We start from the raw sequence: 19,812 nt of genomic DNA, 5'->3' as shown, positions 1-19,812 counted from the left end.
GAGTCTCTCTAACACAAAATGACATTTACTCAGCTAAACATCAAAGAGCATCTCTACATACACTCAGGCAAGAAACTCATAATTTCAATGTGCTGGTGGTAGATTGGCTTATAAGGCTTTCATTACTTAGAAGGCAGAGCAATGGGGTGAGATGAAAAGCTCTGGCACTACAAGAATAGAGGATTCTTCTGTCTGGAAAAGCAAAATGGGAAGAGCGATAAGCAAGTGGCTGCCCAAGGAGCCCTTTCAGGGCTGGTGAGAGGAGACTGCAGCCCCACCTAGTCTATGCTGGCCCAAAACAATGTGTTCTCTTTCCTTTATAAACATAATTCTTTATTGATAGCAGAAAAGGGCCAGTGTAAGGATACTTAGAAGAACTAATGACAATTTTCCAAAGAATGGTTCCCTTAGTCCTACAAACAGTCGTATAATCACAGTGATTCTGAATTCTTTACCTACTGTCCACATTTTAAAAAGGGGAAGAAAAGCAGCATAGCCAATCAAAACCACTAGTTTTATGAAGGAAATCAGCTAACCAATCAAATGGACAGACACATAGGCAAGGTATAATTCACTGGTAGGATCTGTGAGCAGTAACTGCATACGCTAGCTTGGTGTAGTGGTTAAGAGTGGTCGATTCAGATCTGGCGAGCCAGGTTTGATTCTTCGCTTTTCCACATGCAGCCAGCTGGGTGACCTTGGGCTAGTCACAGCCTGATAGAGCTGTTTTGACTTAGCAGTGCCTGTTGTGGGGAGAGGAAGGAAAGGTGTTTTGAAACTCCTTTGGGCAGTGAAAAGCAGGATATAAAAACCAATTCATCTTCTTACCCAATAGGGACATTACATTGTCAAAAATAAAGCAAAATCCAAACTACAAAATAATTTGCTTATGTGCAATACTATTTCCCCCTCACCTGTGTACCAAAAGTGTCAACTGTTTATAAGAAAAAAAATGAAGGCCAGGACTGATCTGAAATGTATTATTACTCTGTGTTAATGATTTCCTCTCCGTGACAATTTAAAAATGTGCAGCCAATCCATGGTAGTGCCAGGAACACTGTGACAGTGACCTTCACTCACATCCTTGCAATGTACTTTAGTAAACATCCAAATGTACAACAGCAGTCCAGTGTTGTTTTTAATAACAAAGTTTATATGCTTTAGAACAAGTACATATCCCTTAGATGCACTCCCATGGCACAATCCAGTGTAGCAAACAGCATTTAAAAAAAATGCTGCAATAGGAATTAAACAACGTGCTCCGCTTCTACCTTCTATTTGTGGTCACTTTGGATTTTCCAGGGATTGGAAATACCAAATACAAAACTGACACCCTATTGTAACCCTCATCCACATCTCAACGGGGAATGAATTTTGCCGTGCACTTCCATGCAGTCGCGCAGTGCTCTGCAGACCCTGCCTCGCACCGTCAACCGGTGAGCCAGCTGGCAAACGAAGCGCTTATGGCATTCTAACCCTTACCTGCACGCACCGCCCGATTTTGCAGCCAACCCTCACCTGACACGCATGCGCACAAGAGCCTTCTACTCAAGCCCCCCCCCAGCCTCCCTCCCCGCGCCTTAGTAGAGAACTGCTTCTGATTGGCCCACTCTTGCCCTCCGCCGCCACCAATGAAAATGCCTGTCGAGGTCCACGCCTCCTGACGGCCGCGCCCGGCGTGTTTTCACTTTGGCTGCCGACATGGCGCTGGCTGGGCTGGCGGCGCGTCGGGTTGTGTTGCCGGCAGCTGGTGGCCTGAGCAGGCCGAGGAGGCCGCCGCGTTTCGCCCCGGTGCACGTGCCTGGCAGGCACGCGGCCCATTTCACTTTCCTGCCAGACCAGGAGCCTGCCCAGCATGGTGAGCCCCTCGGCCCTCCTTCGCCCGCATTCCTGTGAGGAGGAGGAGGAGGAGAACTTGGCTTGGTTGGGTTTAGCGGAAGCCCTACCCGCAGGTGGGGATTGTGGTGCGCCAACTCCTGACCTTGTCCAGGTTTCGTTCTTTGGTGCCGTGGATTGTACGATGAATGAGTGACGAGAGGGAAAGGTGTCTGCCCTTTAACAGAAGTGGCAATTGTGGGAGTTCGCGGTGTCAAAAAGTTGCACCTGGCCCCAGGCACCTGACATTTTTTCTTCTTGCTGTTAGTCCCCCCCCCCCCCCCCAGTTTCTGTTACCCCATCATGACCCTCTAAATGAGTTTCATTGGACTTAGTAAAGTTTTCTTTCAAGAAAAGAGATTTACGGGGCGGTGGTCAGCATGGAGCTGTAATCGCTTGTTATAAGGTGTGTTTTCTGAAATGTTTGGATGCTGGGAAATGAGAGAGGATACTGAAAAAAAAGGTGGGAGACGTTGAAATAAGTGGTCTTTGCTTCATACACACATGCATGTTGTGTGTGTATATCATCCAGACTAGTAATGTGATTTTTGTACTTCTCTCATGGCATCTACCTGCCCTGTGCAAAAGGATCAAATACATTTTTTTGGATTCTTAACTTTTGTGGCTTCATTTATGCCACACTAACATAAATGGAATGATCAATTTAAATGAAAGTATTTTGGTGAATGTCAATTAACTAGATTCAAGTGGATAGCTGTGCTGGTCTGCAGTAGTACAACAAAATTTGAGTCCAATGGGATCTTTGAGACCAACAAAGATTTATTCAAGGCATGAGCTTTCTTATGCATGTACTCTTCCTTAATTTTGCCAATTAATTAATAATTCAATATATAAGAAGACTTAAAAAACCACATTGAATTTCTTGAAGACTTTCTTCAAAGGTTTTAAAAGTCAAAGTAAAATTCTTTACTTGCAGTGTTAAGACTCTTAATTTGGTATAGGCTATATGTTTTAATCAATGTGAATAGGGAAACCATACACTGGATGCATGGTCAGTGCTGCATATTTACATAGTGAAAACATTCATTCGGGGTAGCACAGCAGTAATGTCTAACTGGAAAGTTAATCTTGATCTGGCCAGGTGGTGATGCATCTGTATGGCATAGAAGAATTGTGAATAGCTAAAGGGGTATTTTTAATGGTATTGTGTACTTCAAATAATTCTGAATTGACCATGTTATCTATGCAGACTAAAGGTTAGTATTGTAAACAATAGTATTTGTGTTTCACTATGTGTTTTCTTTGTACAGGCCAGACACAAAAAATGAATCTTTTCCAGTCTATAACAAGTGCCTTGGATAATGTTTTGTCGAAAGACCCAACTGCAGGTATGGTATCACTACATCTAATAGCCAGGAACTGACTCCAAAATGATGGTCAGATCTGTGCAATGGTGTTCAGCTGTGGATGTCAGTTAAGGTTCTGCAAACTTGCTGAAAACTGTAAAAAGCTACCATATATACTTTCCTATAAGCCGACCCGCATATAAGCTGAGGCACTTAATTTTACCACAAAATCTGGGCAAACATATTGACTCGCATATAAACCAAGAGTAGTATGATAGACGTACCTTTCCTCATCAAGTTGACAGGTCCCGGAAATGCCTGTGCAGCTGTTTGTGTAGATAAGAATAGCTTCGCTGTAGCCCGTGTGCTTATCTGGCGAGTGTGTTTTGATATGATTCTTGTTAATTTCAAAGTACCAGCCCCCATGCTCTTGATACACAGATCCTGATGAGTGTATACAGCCAGCACTTTGAGAGCCTCTGAGCAATTTTTCCTGCTTCAAATATGAGGTTTTCAGGAATCCTTTTTGCACAGCTCCTAGCCTGGCCCCCAACTAACATCCTCCCCTCCACGGCTAACATATTAAAGGATGTGCAGAGACCTAATGGTGTGCGGCTGAATTTGGGCTGCCCCCCTCTTCCCCTGAAATGGCTGTGCGCAGATGTTTGTGTAGAATAGATAACGTTGCTTTCCTGTAGCCTGCTTGTTTGTCCGGCAAGTGTGTTTTGATGCGATGGGGAGCCGAGTAGTATTTTTTATTGTGAAAGGATATCGGTAGATTCATGAAAAAAGAATATAGGAATTTCTGACTGCCCCCTCTTAAAACTGATCAAATAAAAACATACAAACAAAACAGTGGAGGGAGTCTCCCATCAGAATCACTTAGGTCAGCAGATTGTCCATGGTTGGCACTTAAGCAATGGCTGTATTTTTTACCCTTGTTAATTTCAAAGTAGCATAGCCGGAGTGCTGATAGCCATATAGTCAGCGATGTAAGAGCCTCTGAGATGCTTGATATTATTTTTGGAGGGTGGGAATCGATGGGATGACCCTCTCCCCTCCCCCCTTCCTGCTTCAAACAGAGGCTGTCTGGAATCCTTTTACACAGCTCCCAGCCTGGCCCTCCACCCATCCAACACATATTAAAATGATGTGCAGAGACCACACTGTGTGGATGAATTTTTAATGGTTTTATGCTATGCTAGACACAGAATATTTTAAATCATTTTTTAAATTATTATTCACCCACTTTGAATCTATCTCCCTCTCCCACTAGTTTTATGTCAATAAGGGTATCATTATTAAAGGTAAAGGTATCCCCTGTGCAAGCACCGGCTCATGTCTGACCCTTGGGGTGACGCCCTCTAGCGTTTTCATGGCAGACTCAATACAGGGTGGTTTGTCAATGCCTTCCCCAGTCATTACCGTTTACCCCCCAGCAAGCTGGGTACTCATTTTACCAACCTCGGAAGGATGGAAGGCTGAGTCAACCCTGAGCCGGCTGCTGGGATTGAACTCCCAACCTCGTGGGCAGACAGCTTCAGACAGCATGTTGCTGCCTTACCACAAGAGGCTCTTCATTATTACCAGCATGTAAAAAAGCAGCTACTCTACACTCAGCATCCAACCATGGCTTGAGTAAAATAACAAAATGAATTAATTTTGGATCTTTGATGCTAAAAGCCAGCCCTGCAGAGTGGCCTGTTGTACAGATTTACACATAGGGAGTGCTCTGGGGCTCCAAAGGGTTCTTTGTGTGGCTGGAATATCTTCTAGAATAACAGAATCTTAAAGTCTGCGCTTTAAGACTCATTAATTTCATTTTAGGGGATTAGCAATATGTTCCCCTTAACCCCTGCTTTGTTCTAAAGAAACCCAAAGTGCTATTGATAAGCAAGCATTTTGCTTTTAATTTTTTCTCCACGACTGCATTCAGAGCGGTGTTTCCAAGATCAGTGTCTAGCACTCTGACCTTTATACCAAACTGACTGACTAAGTTGTCTCTATCTGTACAAACTGCTGTTCAGATTGTTGACAGCAGGCTTTCAGAATGTGTAGGAATATTGCTGTTATCGGGTATAACTTTGTTTAAACATTGAATAAAAATCCAAATAAATAAAATTCTTGATTAAACACTCCGTGTTGAGAATATTTTTGGGGGAGGTGGAGGGGTCCGTTCTCTTTTACACTCTGTCTATGTCGTGGTATTTATTATTTTGTGAGTTTTCAGCAGTACGAGTTGTGACATTAACACAAGACTATAAAAGTATGGGAGAGGAGGGGGGAGCCTGCTTTTGTAGGGTGGCAAGAGATGTCCCAGGAATAGCATCTAGGAAAACAGACACAGAGCAGAAAATTGAGCATGTAATTTGGCCCTAGATAGAAGTTGAGTGTATGTGTGACTAGATTGATGTTGTGGTAATGAGGAACTTTCTCCATCTGTTATTTACCCCATTGGAAATTTTCCTCCCTTCCCTAGGTCCATTAAGTCCTGGTATAGAAAAAAGTCAGGCATTTGTATTATGCCCATCTTTTCCCCCTACACAGGCTTGGGGAAGGCCATTTTTTGATTGGTGAAACGACTTTGGGACAAAAGTTAATCGCTTCCCCTTTCTCCATTTCCACGGCTCCAGTCCACATCAAATCTCCTTTAGCTGCTTTTGAGACCCGAAATTATTGAGTTGGTGTTCCAATCACAAGATCTCCCCTAGAATGTAGATCTAATTCTCAGTGAGATGGTGATCCTCCATGCGGCTTACCATGGCAGATTGCAAGTGAGAGCCCAGACAACTGAAGGCTTCCTTGTACACAAAAATACCACTGCATAGAAAATCTCAGCCCTGGAATTAAGATCACTGGGAGAGGCCTGCCTGCCTGTCCCAGTAAGCAAAGAAGGCCATTTGGTGGTTGCATGAAAAAAGGGCCTTTTCAGCAGCAGCCCCATACTTGTGGAACAATCTCCTCTGGGTTGTACAACCGAACCTCGTGCTTTCGGTCCTTACTAAGCAGCTTGTCAGCTTTACTTAGGATTGCATCGGATTAAAGTAGTCCTACATTGTGGTTTTAAAATTTGCTTCTGTATGTATTTTATGTGATATATTTTATGTATTTTCTTTATATTGTGAATCTTCTTGGGCACCCACTCTCCAAAAATAAACCAGTCAACTTGGATACTCTCACATCGTTGACTCTATACAGCTAGCTGCTTTTCAGGCTCTGTGTATCAGGGGGCAAAGGCCTGCTACTTGGAAATTAACAAGAATAAAAAATTCACGTTGATCAGTTTTAAGAGTCCACAACAGAAGAAAAAACCATTACTCGTACCCCACCCTTCTACTAATCACCCTGAAACACACTCGCTGGACAGCCAAGCTACAGCATACCACGATCACACTCCCTGCTGTTTCGGGAGGGGGGGGTCTAACCAGTCTTTTCCCTTCTGACATATGTGAGCTATTCAGTAGGCAAGCTGGCTGAGCAATTCCTTAGAAAGCCAGATCATACAGGCTGAGAGCTATGCGTTTGAACTGAAATATATATTCATCCTGACTCTACAGTAGATAGGCTGGTGTGGTTTCCATGGGGCAGAGGGTCCTGCAGCAGGATGCCTCCCCCTTTCTCCCTTTTGAAAGGCAGTTTCCAGCCAGAGCCCCCTACACTCATTGGCACGTTTAAATGTTGGTAGCATGCGCACTCCTGGAGTTCCAAAAACTCTTCTACCATCCCTTCCATACTCTCTGAGACTTATTCCAGTCACACAGGGAACCCTTTGGAGCCCCAGAGCACTCCCTATGTGTAAATCTGTATAACAGGCCACTCTGCAGGGCTGGCTTTTAGCATCAAAGATCCAAAATTAATTCATTTTGTTATTTTAATCAAGCCACGGAGTGTAGAGGGAATAAATGCAGAGGTGCTTTTTTACATGCACTCACCTGTGCGCCCCCCCAAAAAAACTCCCAGCCCAGTGGGCAGAGTTATCAGACTGCATTTCTGCTGCCTAAAATGATTTTAAAATAATCTGTGTCTAAAATCAAGCATCTCAGAGGCTCTTACATCGCTGACTATATGGCTATCAGCACTCCGGCTATGCTACTTTGAAATTAACAAGGGTAAAAAATACAGCCATTGCTTAAGTGCCAACCATGGACAATCTGCTGACCTAAGTGATTCTGATGGGAGACTCCCTCCACTGTTTTGTTTGTATGTTTTTATTTGATCAGTTTTAAGAGGGAGCAGTCAGAAATTCCTATATTCTTTTTTCATGAATCTACCGATATCCTTTCACAATTAAAAATACTACTCGGCTCCCCATCGCATCAAAACACACTTGCCGGACAAACAAGCAGGCTACAGGAAAGCAACGTTATCTATTCTACACAAACATCTGCGCACAGCCATTTCAGGGGAAGAGGGGGGCAGCCCAAATTCAGCCGCACACCATTAGGTCTCTGCACATCCTTTAATATGTTAGCCGAGGAGGGGAGGATGTTAGTCGGAGGCCAGGCTGGGAGCTGTGCAAAAAGGATTCCTGAAAACCTCATATTTGAAGCAGGAAAAATTGCTCAGAGGCTCTCAAAGTGCTGGCTGTATACACTCATCAGGATTTGTGTATCAAGAGCATGGGGGCTGGTACTTTGAAATTAACAAGAATAAAAAAACAGTGCTTAAGTGCCAACCATGGACATTCTGTTGACCTAAGTGATTCTGATGCAAGACTCCCTCCACGGTTTGTATTTTTTTAATTGATCAGTTTTAAGAGGGGGGGGGCAGTCAGAAATTCCTATATATATATATATTAAATTCCTATATTCCTATATATATATATATATTAAATTTACAGGGTGGCCTAAGCGCTTAATCCATGCTCAATCATTACAGGCTTTCCGATCCAGCCTCCGAACAAATACAGAAAAGTCAAGAGGATGAATAGCTGCTGGTTTTTGTACCCTGCTTTTCACTAATCAAAGGAGTCCCCAAGTGGCTTACAATTGCCTTCCTTTCCTCTCTTGACGCCAGACACCCTGAGAGAGCACTGACAGAACTACTCTGTGAGAACAGCTCTTGCAGGAGAACCAAACCTTGCTCCCGGGCCAGCAAACCAGAGAAGAATAGTACCCAAAGTTGGCAACCTACTACAACAAGTACATCAGCTACCAAAATGGGGGCTACTGTGCCCCCCAGAACAAAACACTGAAAGAAAGAACTGTAAAACTGAAAACTGAAAGAACTGTAAAAATCAACTTTTAAATGAAACACAACCCCAAGAAGAAAAGGCAAACAATGCTGCCTCAGATAAAAGAAGAAACACTGAAAAAACAGTAAATCCCAAAGCACCCCCAAAACCCACCCCACCCCCAGAAACCAAAAGAATAGTTTGGAAGAAGTGATTAGGAAAAGAAGGGAAAAAAATATCAGAATCCCTCAGTCAAACCATTGATGTCCTACAAGCTGCCAGAGTAAGCTTTCAAGATCTTTGCAGAAGGCAAAGGTTAACTGGAAGCCACTAACTCACTTGCAAAGAGCCTAGGTTTCAAATGCAATGCTGCGATTGGCTGGCTGGGGGCAGGCTGTTAATCTATTACCCGCGTATAAGCCAAGGAGGTCTTTTAAGTGCTAAAAACAGTGCTGGAAACTCTACTTATATGCGGGTATATATGGTAATTTTGGGGAATTTCTCTAAGTTAGTAACAGTGTCTATAATAATAATAATAATAATAATAATAATAATAATAATAATAATCTTATATCCTGCTATTCTCTGATCAGCTAAGGGTGAGTAACATCAACATTAAACAATTACAAATAAATGTAAACAATGCATTAAATAATACATTAAACATTTTCAAAGCTGCTCTTATAATTTAAGATCTTGCAGGGGGGTGGGCTAATCAAGCATTGGTTGGCAGATGGATTCTCAAGGTAAGGTTGGCCAGCATCATCTTAATGTTCTCTCTAGGCCTCAACCATGGGGTGTTGGAGATCAGGTATGTTTGGGTTTGTTATGGCAAACCGAAATATCATACAAGCAGTGGCAGTAGCCCAGAAGAGGAGGCATTGGTGACTGAAGTGGCTGGCAGGAGGAAAAGTCTGGAAGTTGTTGGTGGTGAGGAGGGCACTAAGGCTAGAACTGGTAATGACAGGAAGGCTAACAGTTAGTATGGACAAGAGGAAAATGATATTTCCCCTTCTTACAAATTCTTACGTTTCTCCCTCTTGTTAGATTATTAACGTCTATGGAGATCCTTTTGTTTGCTTCCTGTCCCATTTAATAGAGAAACAGTGTGAAACTATTATGTGAAAAGCCTCTTTCTATAGTAGTTTTTTTTTCAAAGTATGTGTTTTTTACTTGTTAATGTCAATATGGGCTAGTTCTTAAGTTTGGGTAAAGGTGTTACTGATATAGCATGGTACAGGAATTCTCAGACACACAGTATTGTACTGCTTGGCCTGCCTTATATGTTAAAGGCCCAGTGTGCAAAACACATCCCTTACCTTTTTGAGGAAAATAAAAACAGTTTCTGTATGAACTGGGGGTTGGTGCTCTTTCAGGATAGAGTTTAGAGGTTTTCTGAATTGCCTCATAGTAAATCAGCCCATTAGTCTATTGTGGTTAACATTGCTGTTTAGTAGTAGTAGGAGAAGAGTTGGTTCTTATATGCCACTTTTCTCTACCAGAAGGAGTCTGAAAGCAGCTTACAATCATCTTTCCTTCTCCCTCCTACAACGGACACCCTGTGAGGTAGGTGAGGCTGAGAGAGCCTTATATTACTGTTAGGTCAGAACAGCTTTATCAGTGCTGTGTCACCCAGCTGGCTGCCTGTGAGGGAGTGGGGTATCAAACCCGGCTCACCAGTTTAGTAGCTGGCGGTCCTAACCACTACATCAAGCTGGGATTTATCGGTTATGGAGTTAATATTATAGAATTAATTTTATTTATGTTATTTATGGTCCACCTTTTTCATGGAGACTCAAAAGCAGATCACACATAGTGAGTCAGTATGGTCAACAAAATGAGTCATTCACTAACCAATGCATGAGGATTTTAGAAGTGAAAGAAAGAACTGACGCATAGCGTGTTAACATAACCCTATCTGTGGGACCGCTTGTCTCCGTATGCCCCCTGCAAGGCACTTCACTCTGTGGGTATGAATCTGCGAGGCCCCCACCGGCCACTCCACGCTCTCGGCCCACTAGTTGAGGGTTCCGGACCCCCGGGAAGCACGCCTGGCCTCGACAGGGTCAGGGCCTTTTCAGTCCTGGCCCCTACCTGGTGGAATGAGCTTCTGGAAGAGCTAAGGGCCCCATCGGAGATCTCTGGGTTCCACAGGGCCTGCAAGATGGAGCTCTTCTGCAAGGCTTTTGGTTGAGGCTGGGCTAGATACTGGATGATAAGAGCGGGTCCTTCCCCACCCTTGTATAATTTGGACCCCCCCTCCCGGGAAGGGGCCTACCATCATCCCCAGATTTACATCTGATCTACACCTGACTGACATAGTTGGGAACAGATGAATTGAGGAATTTGGGCCTAATGAGGGATTGTGTGATCACCATCTTTGCTGTCTCTGCTGTTTTTGCTGTTCTTATCTGTATTTTATGGGTTTTTAATGCTTTTACTATGTTGTGAGCCACCATGAGTCAGCTTGTCTGTGAGTGGTGGGGTAAAAGTCTAATAAATAAATGAATGAATGAGCAGTTCAAAAATTACATTATAAGCTATAAACAACAGTATAGACTGCAGTTCCTAATCATTTATCAAATTTTTAAGACCATTTTGTATTGTGAAACCCTATTACCTGCACAGAAAAATCCTCTTGAATTATACAGTCTTGCATAAGACCAGGATCCCTGCTAGCTCAGACCAACGGGCCATCTAGTCCAGCATCCTGTCTCACACAGTGGCCTGTGGCAGGCTTTTTGAACCAGGGTTTCATGTAACCCTGTGTTTCTTGATGGACCTGGAAGAAGGGTTTCCTGAGTGGGTGAGAGTTAATTAGTTCTTAATGTATTTTTTAAAATTTGTTAAATACTTATTGAGTGATATGACTATATATAGACATGTGGACCCCCCCTCCCCAAATGGCCAGTGATGGGCCTGGAGGAGGTGGGAAGGAAAGGGACCCCTGACCAGTACTGGGGATGCTAGTCTCTGGCTGGGAACTGGAGATCTTAGTTCTGGGGTTTCTCAAAGCCTTAAGAATATTTCAGGGGTTTCTCAATGGTAAAATAGTTTGTGAAAAGCTGACATAGAAAAGCTGACAATTGAAAAACCTTCTGTAGGTTCTTTTCCAACCAATGTTTTCATATTTGATTGAAACATACAACTGTTTTTGATTTACTCTGATATTGAACTGAACTGAAGAACGTACTGTCTGAAAGGTGTTCAGTTCTTTAAGCAAATGTTGCTATTGATTATGTTTTCATTGAAGGAAGTTTTTAACTGCTCACAGTTGTTTCCCACCTGGAACCCTCACCTCCATGGGATCCAAACTGATCTTTGCTTCCTGGAAATGACTTGCAATTCCAGCAAATCCCCAGGTCCCAACCTCTCCCATCCTGCAGCCTCCCTGCCACCAAGTTGCCCCCTCTCAAGCAATCCCTTTCATCTCCAGGAGATGATTCGTCACCACAAAGTCCCCCCTCCAAAACAGCCATTTTCCTCTGGGGAGCAGATCTCTGTAGTCCAATTCCAGGAGATTTCCAGGCCACAGCTGGAGGTTGGTGACCCCTGGGTCAGGTATGTTCCTTGAGGTTTGGATATGGAACCTCAAGAGTCCAAGGGTCAGCAAAAGCTTTTGCCATGTAGCCAGCCCTCAAGGCTACAGTGCAGGTGTGCATCCTAGCACCTGTTGTATTCCTGGGTACAATGGGCTTTGCCTCTCGTTCCCTTATAAAGCTGTTTCTTCCTGTGGCCATCACTACATTGTCTGGTAGCAAATTCCACGTTTTTGATTTCATTCAGAATCTACTGCCCATCAGCCTCATTGGATGCTCTCGAGTTCTAATATTTTGGGAGAGAGAGAAAACTTCCCTTTTGTCAAATCTCTATCACGTCCTCCCTCCCCCCCTTAGTCATCTCTTAGTCATGGACTCCTCACCCTTTCCTCGTAGGGAAGGTGGTCCAGCCCCATAATCAACTTTGCCACTCTCCTTTGTACTTTGCCCAGTTCTATGATGTCTATTTTTAGGTACTGTGATGAGAATTGTACACAGTATTCCACATGAGGCTGCTCCATACAGGAGCATTATAATACTGGCCATTTTATATTTTGCAGAAAGCCAGGAGTTTGGCTCCATAAGTTTGAGGTCACAATGGAGAAAATATATGTCTGAGTAGTGGAGGAACTGTAAATCATAAACAGTGTGAGACCTCTATGTGAACTTATATATTACAACATGTTGGTTTTTTAAAGCACAGCCGATGTTCTTTTTCTCCTGGGAGGCATTTGATAATGCCAGTTCTTGATTTGTTAGAGGTGTCTCTAATATAATTTCATGTAGGCTGGTTAATTTTTTATTCTTGATGATAATAGTGAGGGAAGATTTATTTTCTTCTCTGTTTTACTTATGCAGTAATATTTGGTGAAGATGTAGCCTTTGGTGGAGTCTTCCGGTGCACCGTAGGCTTGAGGGACAAATATGGTGAGTTAATAGCTTATAGTCTTAATCCGTGTTTTGTGTGCACTGACTTAAAATGAGCAGCTTTAATTGTTCAAGTTATGTCCTGGGCTGTTATTTGTTTAGAATATTCTTGTTATCAGTATTTGATGATTAGGAAGGATTTAGAAGAAGGAATTTGAGGATTGTGTTGATTGTTATCCTGCTTTAAAGCAGGTTTTATTATCAGTTATATCTGTGGCACCACAGATCAGTTTTAGGTGGGTGGCTGTGATGGTCTGAAGCAATAGAACAAAGTTTCTGCCCAGTGGCACCCTTAAGACCAATCCATTCTGGGTAGAAGTTATTGTGTACACATCTTAATTTGGATACCTTGTACATAATAGGAAGTCAAAAAAATTGGAACACAAGGAAGCATGAGATTACTAGCCCAGCAGTATCTGTTATTGCAAAGAGAAAAACCGTATTCCAGAGAAAACCATATTCAGTGGATTTATTTAAATTGTTCCGAGTCAAAACTTGGAATTGTAGTACAATCCTAAACATTTTTAGGCCGAATTAAATCTCATGATTTCCATTGGATGCAGACTTTGTACTGTTCTGAGGTGTCATAATCAACACTCTCTTGACCTCCCTATTGGTCGGTACATGCAGCAATTTTGAAGGTTGTTGCATATCTGGACTTTAAAAAAACCTTGTTTATTTTTTACTTTAGCATGATTATTTTGATCAGTACTAAAAGTACCATGCGTTTGTGCATAGTTGGTCAAACAATCAAGGTTATATTGTGCATAGAGATTTCCTGTCTTTGCTCGTTATTGTTTCAAAGAATCTGCTTTAGAAAACAAAATAATCTAACTCCTGAAAGGAGTCCTTTTACATCTGGTGTAACTGCAACAAGGCTGGGCACTGTAGAAGATGGGAATTCCTTCCCTTTGGGCCCTTGTCTCATTTAATTCCTTCTTTCTCTTGAGCTTTCCTCATCTGAGTTGTGTACAGACCAATCTATTCTCTCCCCCCCCACCCCAAAGTAGGTCCTGATGATTTTCATGGGATTTACTGTGAAATAAAGATGCTGTATTATTGCATCTTTGACTCTTCTGATTATGTTGCTATCACTAAATTGATCTGTCTTTTGTCCAGGTGAACAGCAGTCCATTGTAGACAGCAAGCAAAACAAAACTACTTGTTCACCAATTTTTAAAATCTAATGGTTTAGCATTTGAGGTATCTTATATACTTGTAATACATTTCAAATCCTTAAAATAGCAAAGTTCAGATTATTCTAATATATTACATATCTCCCTTTTCTGTGTTTGTAACAAGTTAAAACTTGGGGAGGGAGGAAATCTGAATCTCCATTCTTTTACTTCCATGTGTTTAATGTTTTTTTTAAAAAATTCTATAGCTCCATCCCACCATTTGTAACCTGCAAATTATTGGTGATAAATCCTATTGTAAACCTTGTGCCTCTTTGCTTATGTAATAAAAATAAGGGCTGCTTATATTATTGTAATGTTATGGTTAATGTTATGTATATATTTTAAAAACAAATTAGGAAAGTCTTTTCTCCTCCTAGGTAAAGACAGAGTTTTCAATACACCCTTATGTGAACAGGGAATTGTAGGATTTGGCATTGGACTTGCAGTTGCCGGGGCTACAGCTATTGCAGAAATTCAGTTTGCAGATTACATTTTCCCTGCCTTTGATCAGGTTAGTATTTAATGCAAGTTGTTGATTATTTGTATAGTTTACTGTTTTCAAGCAGATATTTTTATAGTAATGATGATAATATGGTTAGAAATTTGATGAGGAAGGCTGAATTGACAGTATAGTTCAACTCCAGAGGCATTCTGCATGTTATGAGACTTACAAATAATATGCTTCGTATTAATATTAAAATGATACAATTCACATCTCTTCCATGCAGATGAAGGCCCTCTGTGGGAAATGTTTTCACTTGTGCATTGCAAAAAGTGGTGAACAGTATAGTCATATATTTGCTTGTTTTTTAGATCTTGAAATATGTGGACGGTTTGAGTAGAGTAACAGTATATCATTTTCGGTACAATTTTAATTTATATATGGGCAAAGCAATTCTGAGGTGTCCCTGCGTAGCAGCAGCTGGCTGTGGTGTAATTATGGCCCAGCTAGTCCATGCATTGTAGGGCTTGATTATGTGGTGGCCAGATGTTGATTATGCCTGCTGCATGGACTTGTCTTCAGATGCTGGCCCCAATGACTCAGAGATTCCCAGTTCCAGTTGGACAATAGTTTGATAGATTTCCCTCCTCCTGCAGCATATTCAATCTTCTCTCTAATCCCGGACTTTCTTCTCTAGCAGAGCCACTAATTTACACTTGCTGCATTTGTACAAACTGTCCCACAGATGGTACATGTCACTACCTGAACTTTTTCAGTCTTCATGCCACTTTGATTCATCTGAAATATTTTCAAACAGTCCTATACTTCACTCAATCCTACACTTCACTCAGTCCTGCTTCACAGGACTGTGCTTCTGCAAGTGAATGAATGAAAGGATTGGGTAGTTATCCACTCCACTCAGCATGGGCAGAGGTGGTACACTGTCCAGGGGGAGCCCAGCAACTGACTGAGTTTACAGTTCAGTGCAGAGCTGAAAGATTGAGCCTCCTTCCCCAGCAGATTTTCTGGCCCAGGCTTCAACCACCAAATCCTGTTGTGCACAGAGTCAGTGGTAATGATGCCCCTGCTGTCTGCCAGGCTCTACCATGGATGAGGGAGGAGGTTGAAGGAACAGTCCTTTCTCAGTGCATGGCCAACCGTTTGGGTATTTGCTGAGGAGATGGAGTATCTGGGTTTAGAACTGAGAGATGTCAGCCACAGAGTTTGGACTCTACCCTCCATGTTGGGCATTGGCAGAAGGTGTTCACCTAGTAGCGATAAGTGCTTTTTCTGTCACAAAAGTGCTTTGGCTTTTGATCTAAGTTTGCTTGGCTGAGAGTTGTCAGGCAATATCCCATGCCACATACTTTACCTCATGAGCTGTGGGGCATCATGGTTGCAGTTTTTATATGACTGAGGAGGCTGCAATTGAACCATTGAATCATAGAGTTGGAAGGGACCTTCACAGTCATCTAGTCCAACCCCCTGCGCTATGGAGGAACTCACAACTACCTGCCCACCTACAGTGACCCCAATTTCATGCCCCAGTGATCCCCCCACCAAAAATCTCCAGAATTGTCTGGAGGAAATTCACTTACTATCTGGGTTCTGGGGAGGGCGGCTGGCCACCACAGGGGAGGCAGGTGATTGGTTGCACCCTTAGTTGGTATCTTGAGCTGCTTGGGGCCTCATGGATGTGGCTGCAGTAGGGTATTTGTTTTATACTGCCCTTTGGCCACCTATGGGCCACCTCTTTTGGTTTTTGTAATTAACACTTTGGACAAAAACGTTATATTTCACACTAGTGCCTGAAACTAGGAGGATTAGGCACAGTGTGAGTTTCTTTGTGGCAGCAGGTTTCATTAGTAGGGTGCTTACTTCCACCTCTCTGCTGCAGGTGCTGCACATGGGAGGACATTTCTAGTCCTTAGATTTTAATTGCTAGGTAGAAATATATCGGAGAAACTAATCCCTGGAGCGTCTGGATTCCAGAGTGTTTAGAGCTTAAATTGAATCCAGAGGTAAATAGAAAAACCAATGCAAGTCTGCAGAATTGGCATGATTTGCTCTGTATAGCCAGCACCACTAATCTGACTGGAGAAATTTTTACAGTTGAAGCTTCTGCATAATTTCCAAGCCCCCCCCTCCCCCCAGTACATTGCTGTAATCTGTTTTGTTAGGTTTTCCACCTTGCTGACAGCATATATTGGGCCACTGTGGAAACAATGAAGTCTGAGTGATGCCAGTTAAGGAGCCACTGGCATGGATGTTGAATTCTCAGAAGAATAACAGACTTGGAGAACTAACTATGCAGCTGTCGGCATCACTCAGCACTAGGTATGCAGGCCAAAACTGGAGCTCTGCTTCCACCTAGTGGGTGCATTCTGATAGACCACTACAGTTCATTCTCCTGGACCACTGAGCCTCAGTTAATGTTGCACCAAGAATTCCGGAGAGCAGATCTGCATCCCCAGCTCATCTGGTCAGGCCTTGGCAACATATTAACATTATATCAGAAAACTGATGTATAGAAATGACTCTGAGATTTGTCCTAACTGAGCTTGATCTTTTGCAGGAGAGTTAACTAAAAATATAACATCATGTCTACATATGGTGAAAGCTCCATTTTTGAAACTTTTCCCCCTTCCTGCAGATTGTTAACGAGGCAGCAAAGTATCGGTATCGGTCTGGAGATCTCTTCAACTGTGGAAGTCTCACAATAAGAGCACCTTGGGGTTGTGTGGGCCATGGCGCATTATATCACTCTCAAAGCCCAGAAGCCTTTTTTGCCCATTGCCCAGGGCTAAAGGTATAGCAATTTATGTAGATTAATTTTTTAAAAGTTAGTTTGGATTCCCAGTGATGGTACTTATTATTCATGAGAACCCTTCTGTGCTCTCGGGAGTTCTTATATTAACCTTGTGCATGGCGATTATTGATCTTTTCAGTGTGTAACTTCTTTATTCCCATGGGGCTATACTGCATAAGTGATCTCAATGCAAACGTTTTAAAATTAGGAGAAATCACTGCCGCCTCAAAATTAAGTGTGTGGTGTATAAAAGTGTTTTAGTACGCGGCGGTCAGTTCTCCCATCCCCCTTATCTGAATGCACTTGTATATGTGATAAGGGAGTGGTTGAGGACCTTGTGCACTATGTAATGGATTGCCCCCTTTATGATGAACCAAGAGGCAAGTTTATTAAAATAATGCTTCCTACTACTCAGGTCTATCCCAAACAGAAAGTCTGATATTTCTATTATTAGACAATGAGAACACTCAATATGCCAGCAAATTTGGAAAACTCAACAATGGCCACAGGATTGGAAAAGGTCAGTTTACATTCCAATCCCAAAGAAGGGCAATGCCAAAGAATGTTCAAACTACCGCACCATTGCACTAATTTCTCATGCTAGCAAAGTTATGCTCAAAATCCTACAAGCTAGGCTCCAGCAGTATGTGGACCGAGAACTTCCAGAAGTACAGGCAGGATTTCGAAGAGGCAGAGGAACTAGAGATCAAATTGCCAACATACGCTGGATCATGGAGAAAGCTAGGGAGTACCAGAAGAACGTCTACTTCTGCTTCATTGACTATGCTAAAGCCTTTGATTGTGTGGAACACAACAAATTGTGGCAAGTTCTTAAAGAGATGGGAATACCAGAGCATCTTATTTGTCTCTTGAGAAATTTATATGCAGGTCAAGAAGCAACAGTGAGAACTGAACATGGAATCACTGACTGGTTCAAAATTGAGAAAGGAGTTCGGCAAGGCTGTATACTGTCGCCTTGCCTATTTAACTTGTATGCAGAGCACATCATGAGAAATGCGGGATTAGAGGAGTCACAAATTGGGATCAAGATTGCAGGGAGAAATATCAACAACCTCAGATATGCAGATGATACCACTCTAATGGCAGAAAGTGAAGAGGAACTAAAGAGCCTGTTGATGCAGGTGAAGGAGGAGAGTGCAAAAGTTGGCATGAAACTCAACATCAAGAAAACAAAGATCATGGCATCCGGCCCTCTCAATTCCTGGCAAATAGAAGGGGAAGAAATGGAGATAGTGACAGATTTTATTTTCCTGGGCTCCAAGATCACTGCAGATGGGGACTGCAGCAAAGAAATTAAAAGACGCTTGCTCCTGGGGAGGAAAGCTATGGCAAATCTAGACAGCATCCTAAAAAGCAGAGACATCACCCTGCCAACAAAAGTGCGTTTAGTCAAGGCTATGGTCTTCCCAGTTGCAATGTATGGCTGCGAAAGTTGGACCATAAGGAAGGCCGAGCGTCAAAGAATTGAGGCTTTTGAACTCTGGTGCTGGAGAAGACTCTTGCGAGTCCCTTGGACTGCAAGGCGAACAAACCGGTCAGTCCTAGAGGAGATCAGCCCTGACTGCTCTTTAGAAGGCCAGATCCTGAAGATGAAACTCAAATATTTTGGCCACCTCATGAGAAGGAAGGACTCCCTGGAGAAGAGCCTAATGCTGGGAGCAATCGAGGGCAAAAGAAGAAGGGGACGACAGAGAATGAGGTGGCTGGATGGAGTCACTGAAGCAGTAGGTGCAAACTTAAATGGACTCCAGGGAATGGTAGAGGACAGGAAGGCCTGGAGGATCATTGTCCATGGGGTCGCGATTGGTCGGACACGACTTCGCACATAACAACAACAACAACAAGACAATGAGACCTATATCACCAACAGAGTTGCATTGTCTGCCCTTGACACCAGAAAGATAAGATTGAAACTTCATGATTGGGTTGGAAATTTAATTATTATTATTGGCTACACTATTGATATTACCAAGTAGGAATGTATTTGATGATGATTATACCTCTTTAAGAGCCTCTTGTGGCGCAGGGTGGTAAGGCAGCTGTCTGAAACTCTAAGCATGAGGCTGGGAGCCGGCTCAAGGTTGACTCAGCCTTCCATCCTTCCGAGGTCGGTAAAATGAGTACCCAGCTTGCTGGGGGGTAAACGGTCATGACTGGGGAAGGCACTGGCAAACCACCCCGTATTGAGTCTGCCATGAAAACGCTGGAGGGCGTCACCCCAAGGGTCAGGCATGACTCGATGCTTGCACAGGGGATACCTTTACACCTCTTTATGATTTCATGTGTTTTATCTTCAAATCTTGATTGTATGCATTTTACATTTGATTGAAACGGCCTATGGCTGATCAGTAAACTGAATAAGAATGTTTTGCTGGGATAATGAGTGCTGTGCCATCAGACCCATCAGCAGATTCCTCTTCATCTTGCAAGTCTTTGCTGTTCAGCCCTGCAAGAAGAGAATGATTCCAATAATAGCAGTCACATTAACTTTAGTTCCATCTAAATGACATTTCACATACATATATTTTGGTTACTTTACAC

General features: G+C 42.8%; 1 protein-coding gene across 4 annotated transcripts in view; it reads left to right on the top strand.

The window, feature by feature from the left end:
* Window positions 1-1,645: 1,645 nt before the first annotated feature.
* The window catches only part of BCKDHB (branched chain keto acid dehydrogenase E1 subunit beta), a 72,475-nt gene continuing 54,308 nt past the window's right edge, over window positions 1,646-19,812 (top strand). For 3 of the 4 annotated variants that reach the window (XM_077305988.1, XM_077306008.1, XM_077305980.1), the window contains exons 1-5: window positions 1,646-1,858; window positions 3,147-3,224; window positions 12,753-12,821; window positions 14,377-14,510; window positions 17,095-17,250. In XM_077305988.1, coding sequence (XP_077162103.1) covers window positions 1,702-1,858; window positions 3,147-3,224; window positions 12,753-12,821; window positions 14,377-14,510; window positions 17,095-17,250 — 594 coding nt within the window. In that variant the 5' untranslated portion in view covers window positions 1,646-1,701. Of the gene's footprint in view, window positions 1,953-3,146; window positions 3,225-12,752; window positions 12,822-14,376; window positions 14,511-17,094; window positions 17,251-19,812 lie in introns of all 4 variants that reach the window. The other variant, XM_077305997.1, reaches the window with a different exon arrangement.

The sequence above is a fragment of the Paroedura picta genome, chromosome 1, assembly GCF_049243985.1.
Source record: "Paroedura picta isolate Pp20150507F chromosome 1, Ppicta_v3.0, whole genome shotgun sequence".
Taxonomy (NCBI): Eukaryota; Metazoa; Chordata; class Lepidosauria; order Squamata; family Gekkonidae; genus Paroedura; species Paroedura picta.
Note: the sequence above shows the minus strand (reverse complement) of the source record. Positions and strands in the feature narration are given on the sequence as shown.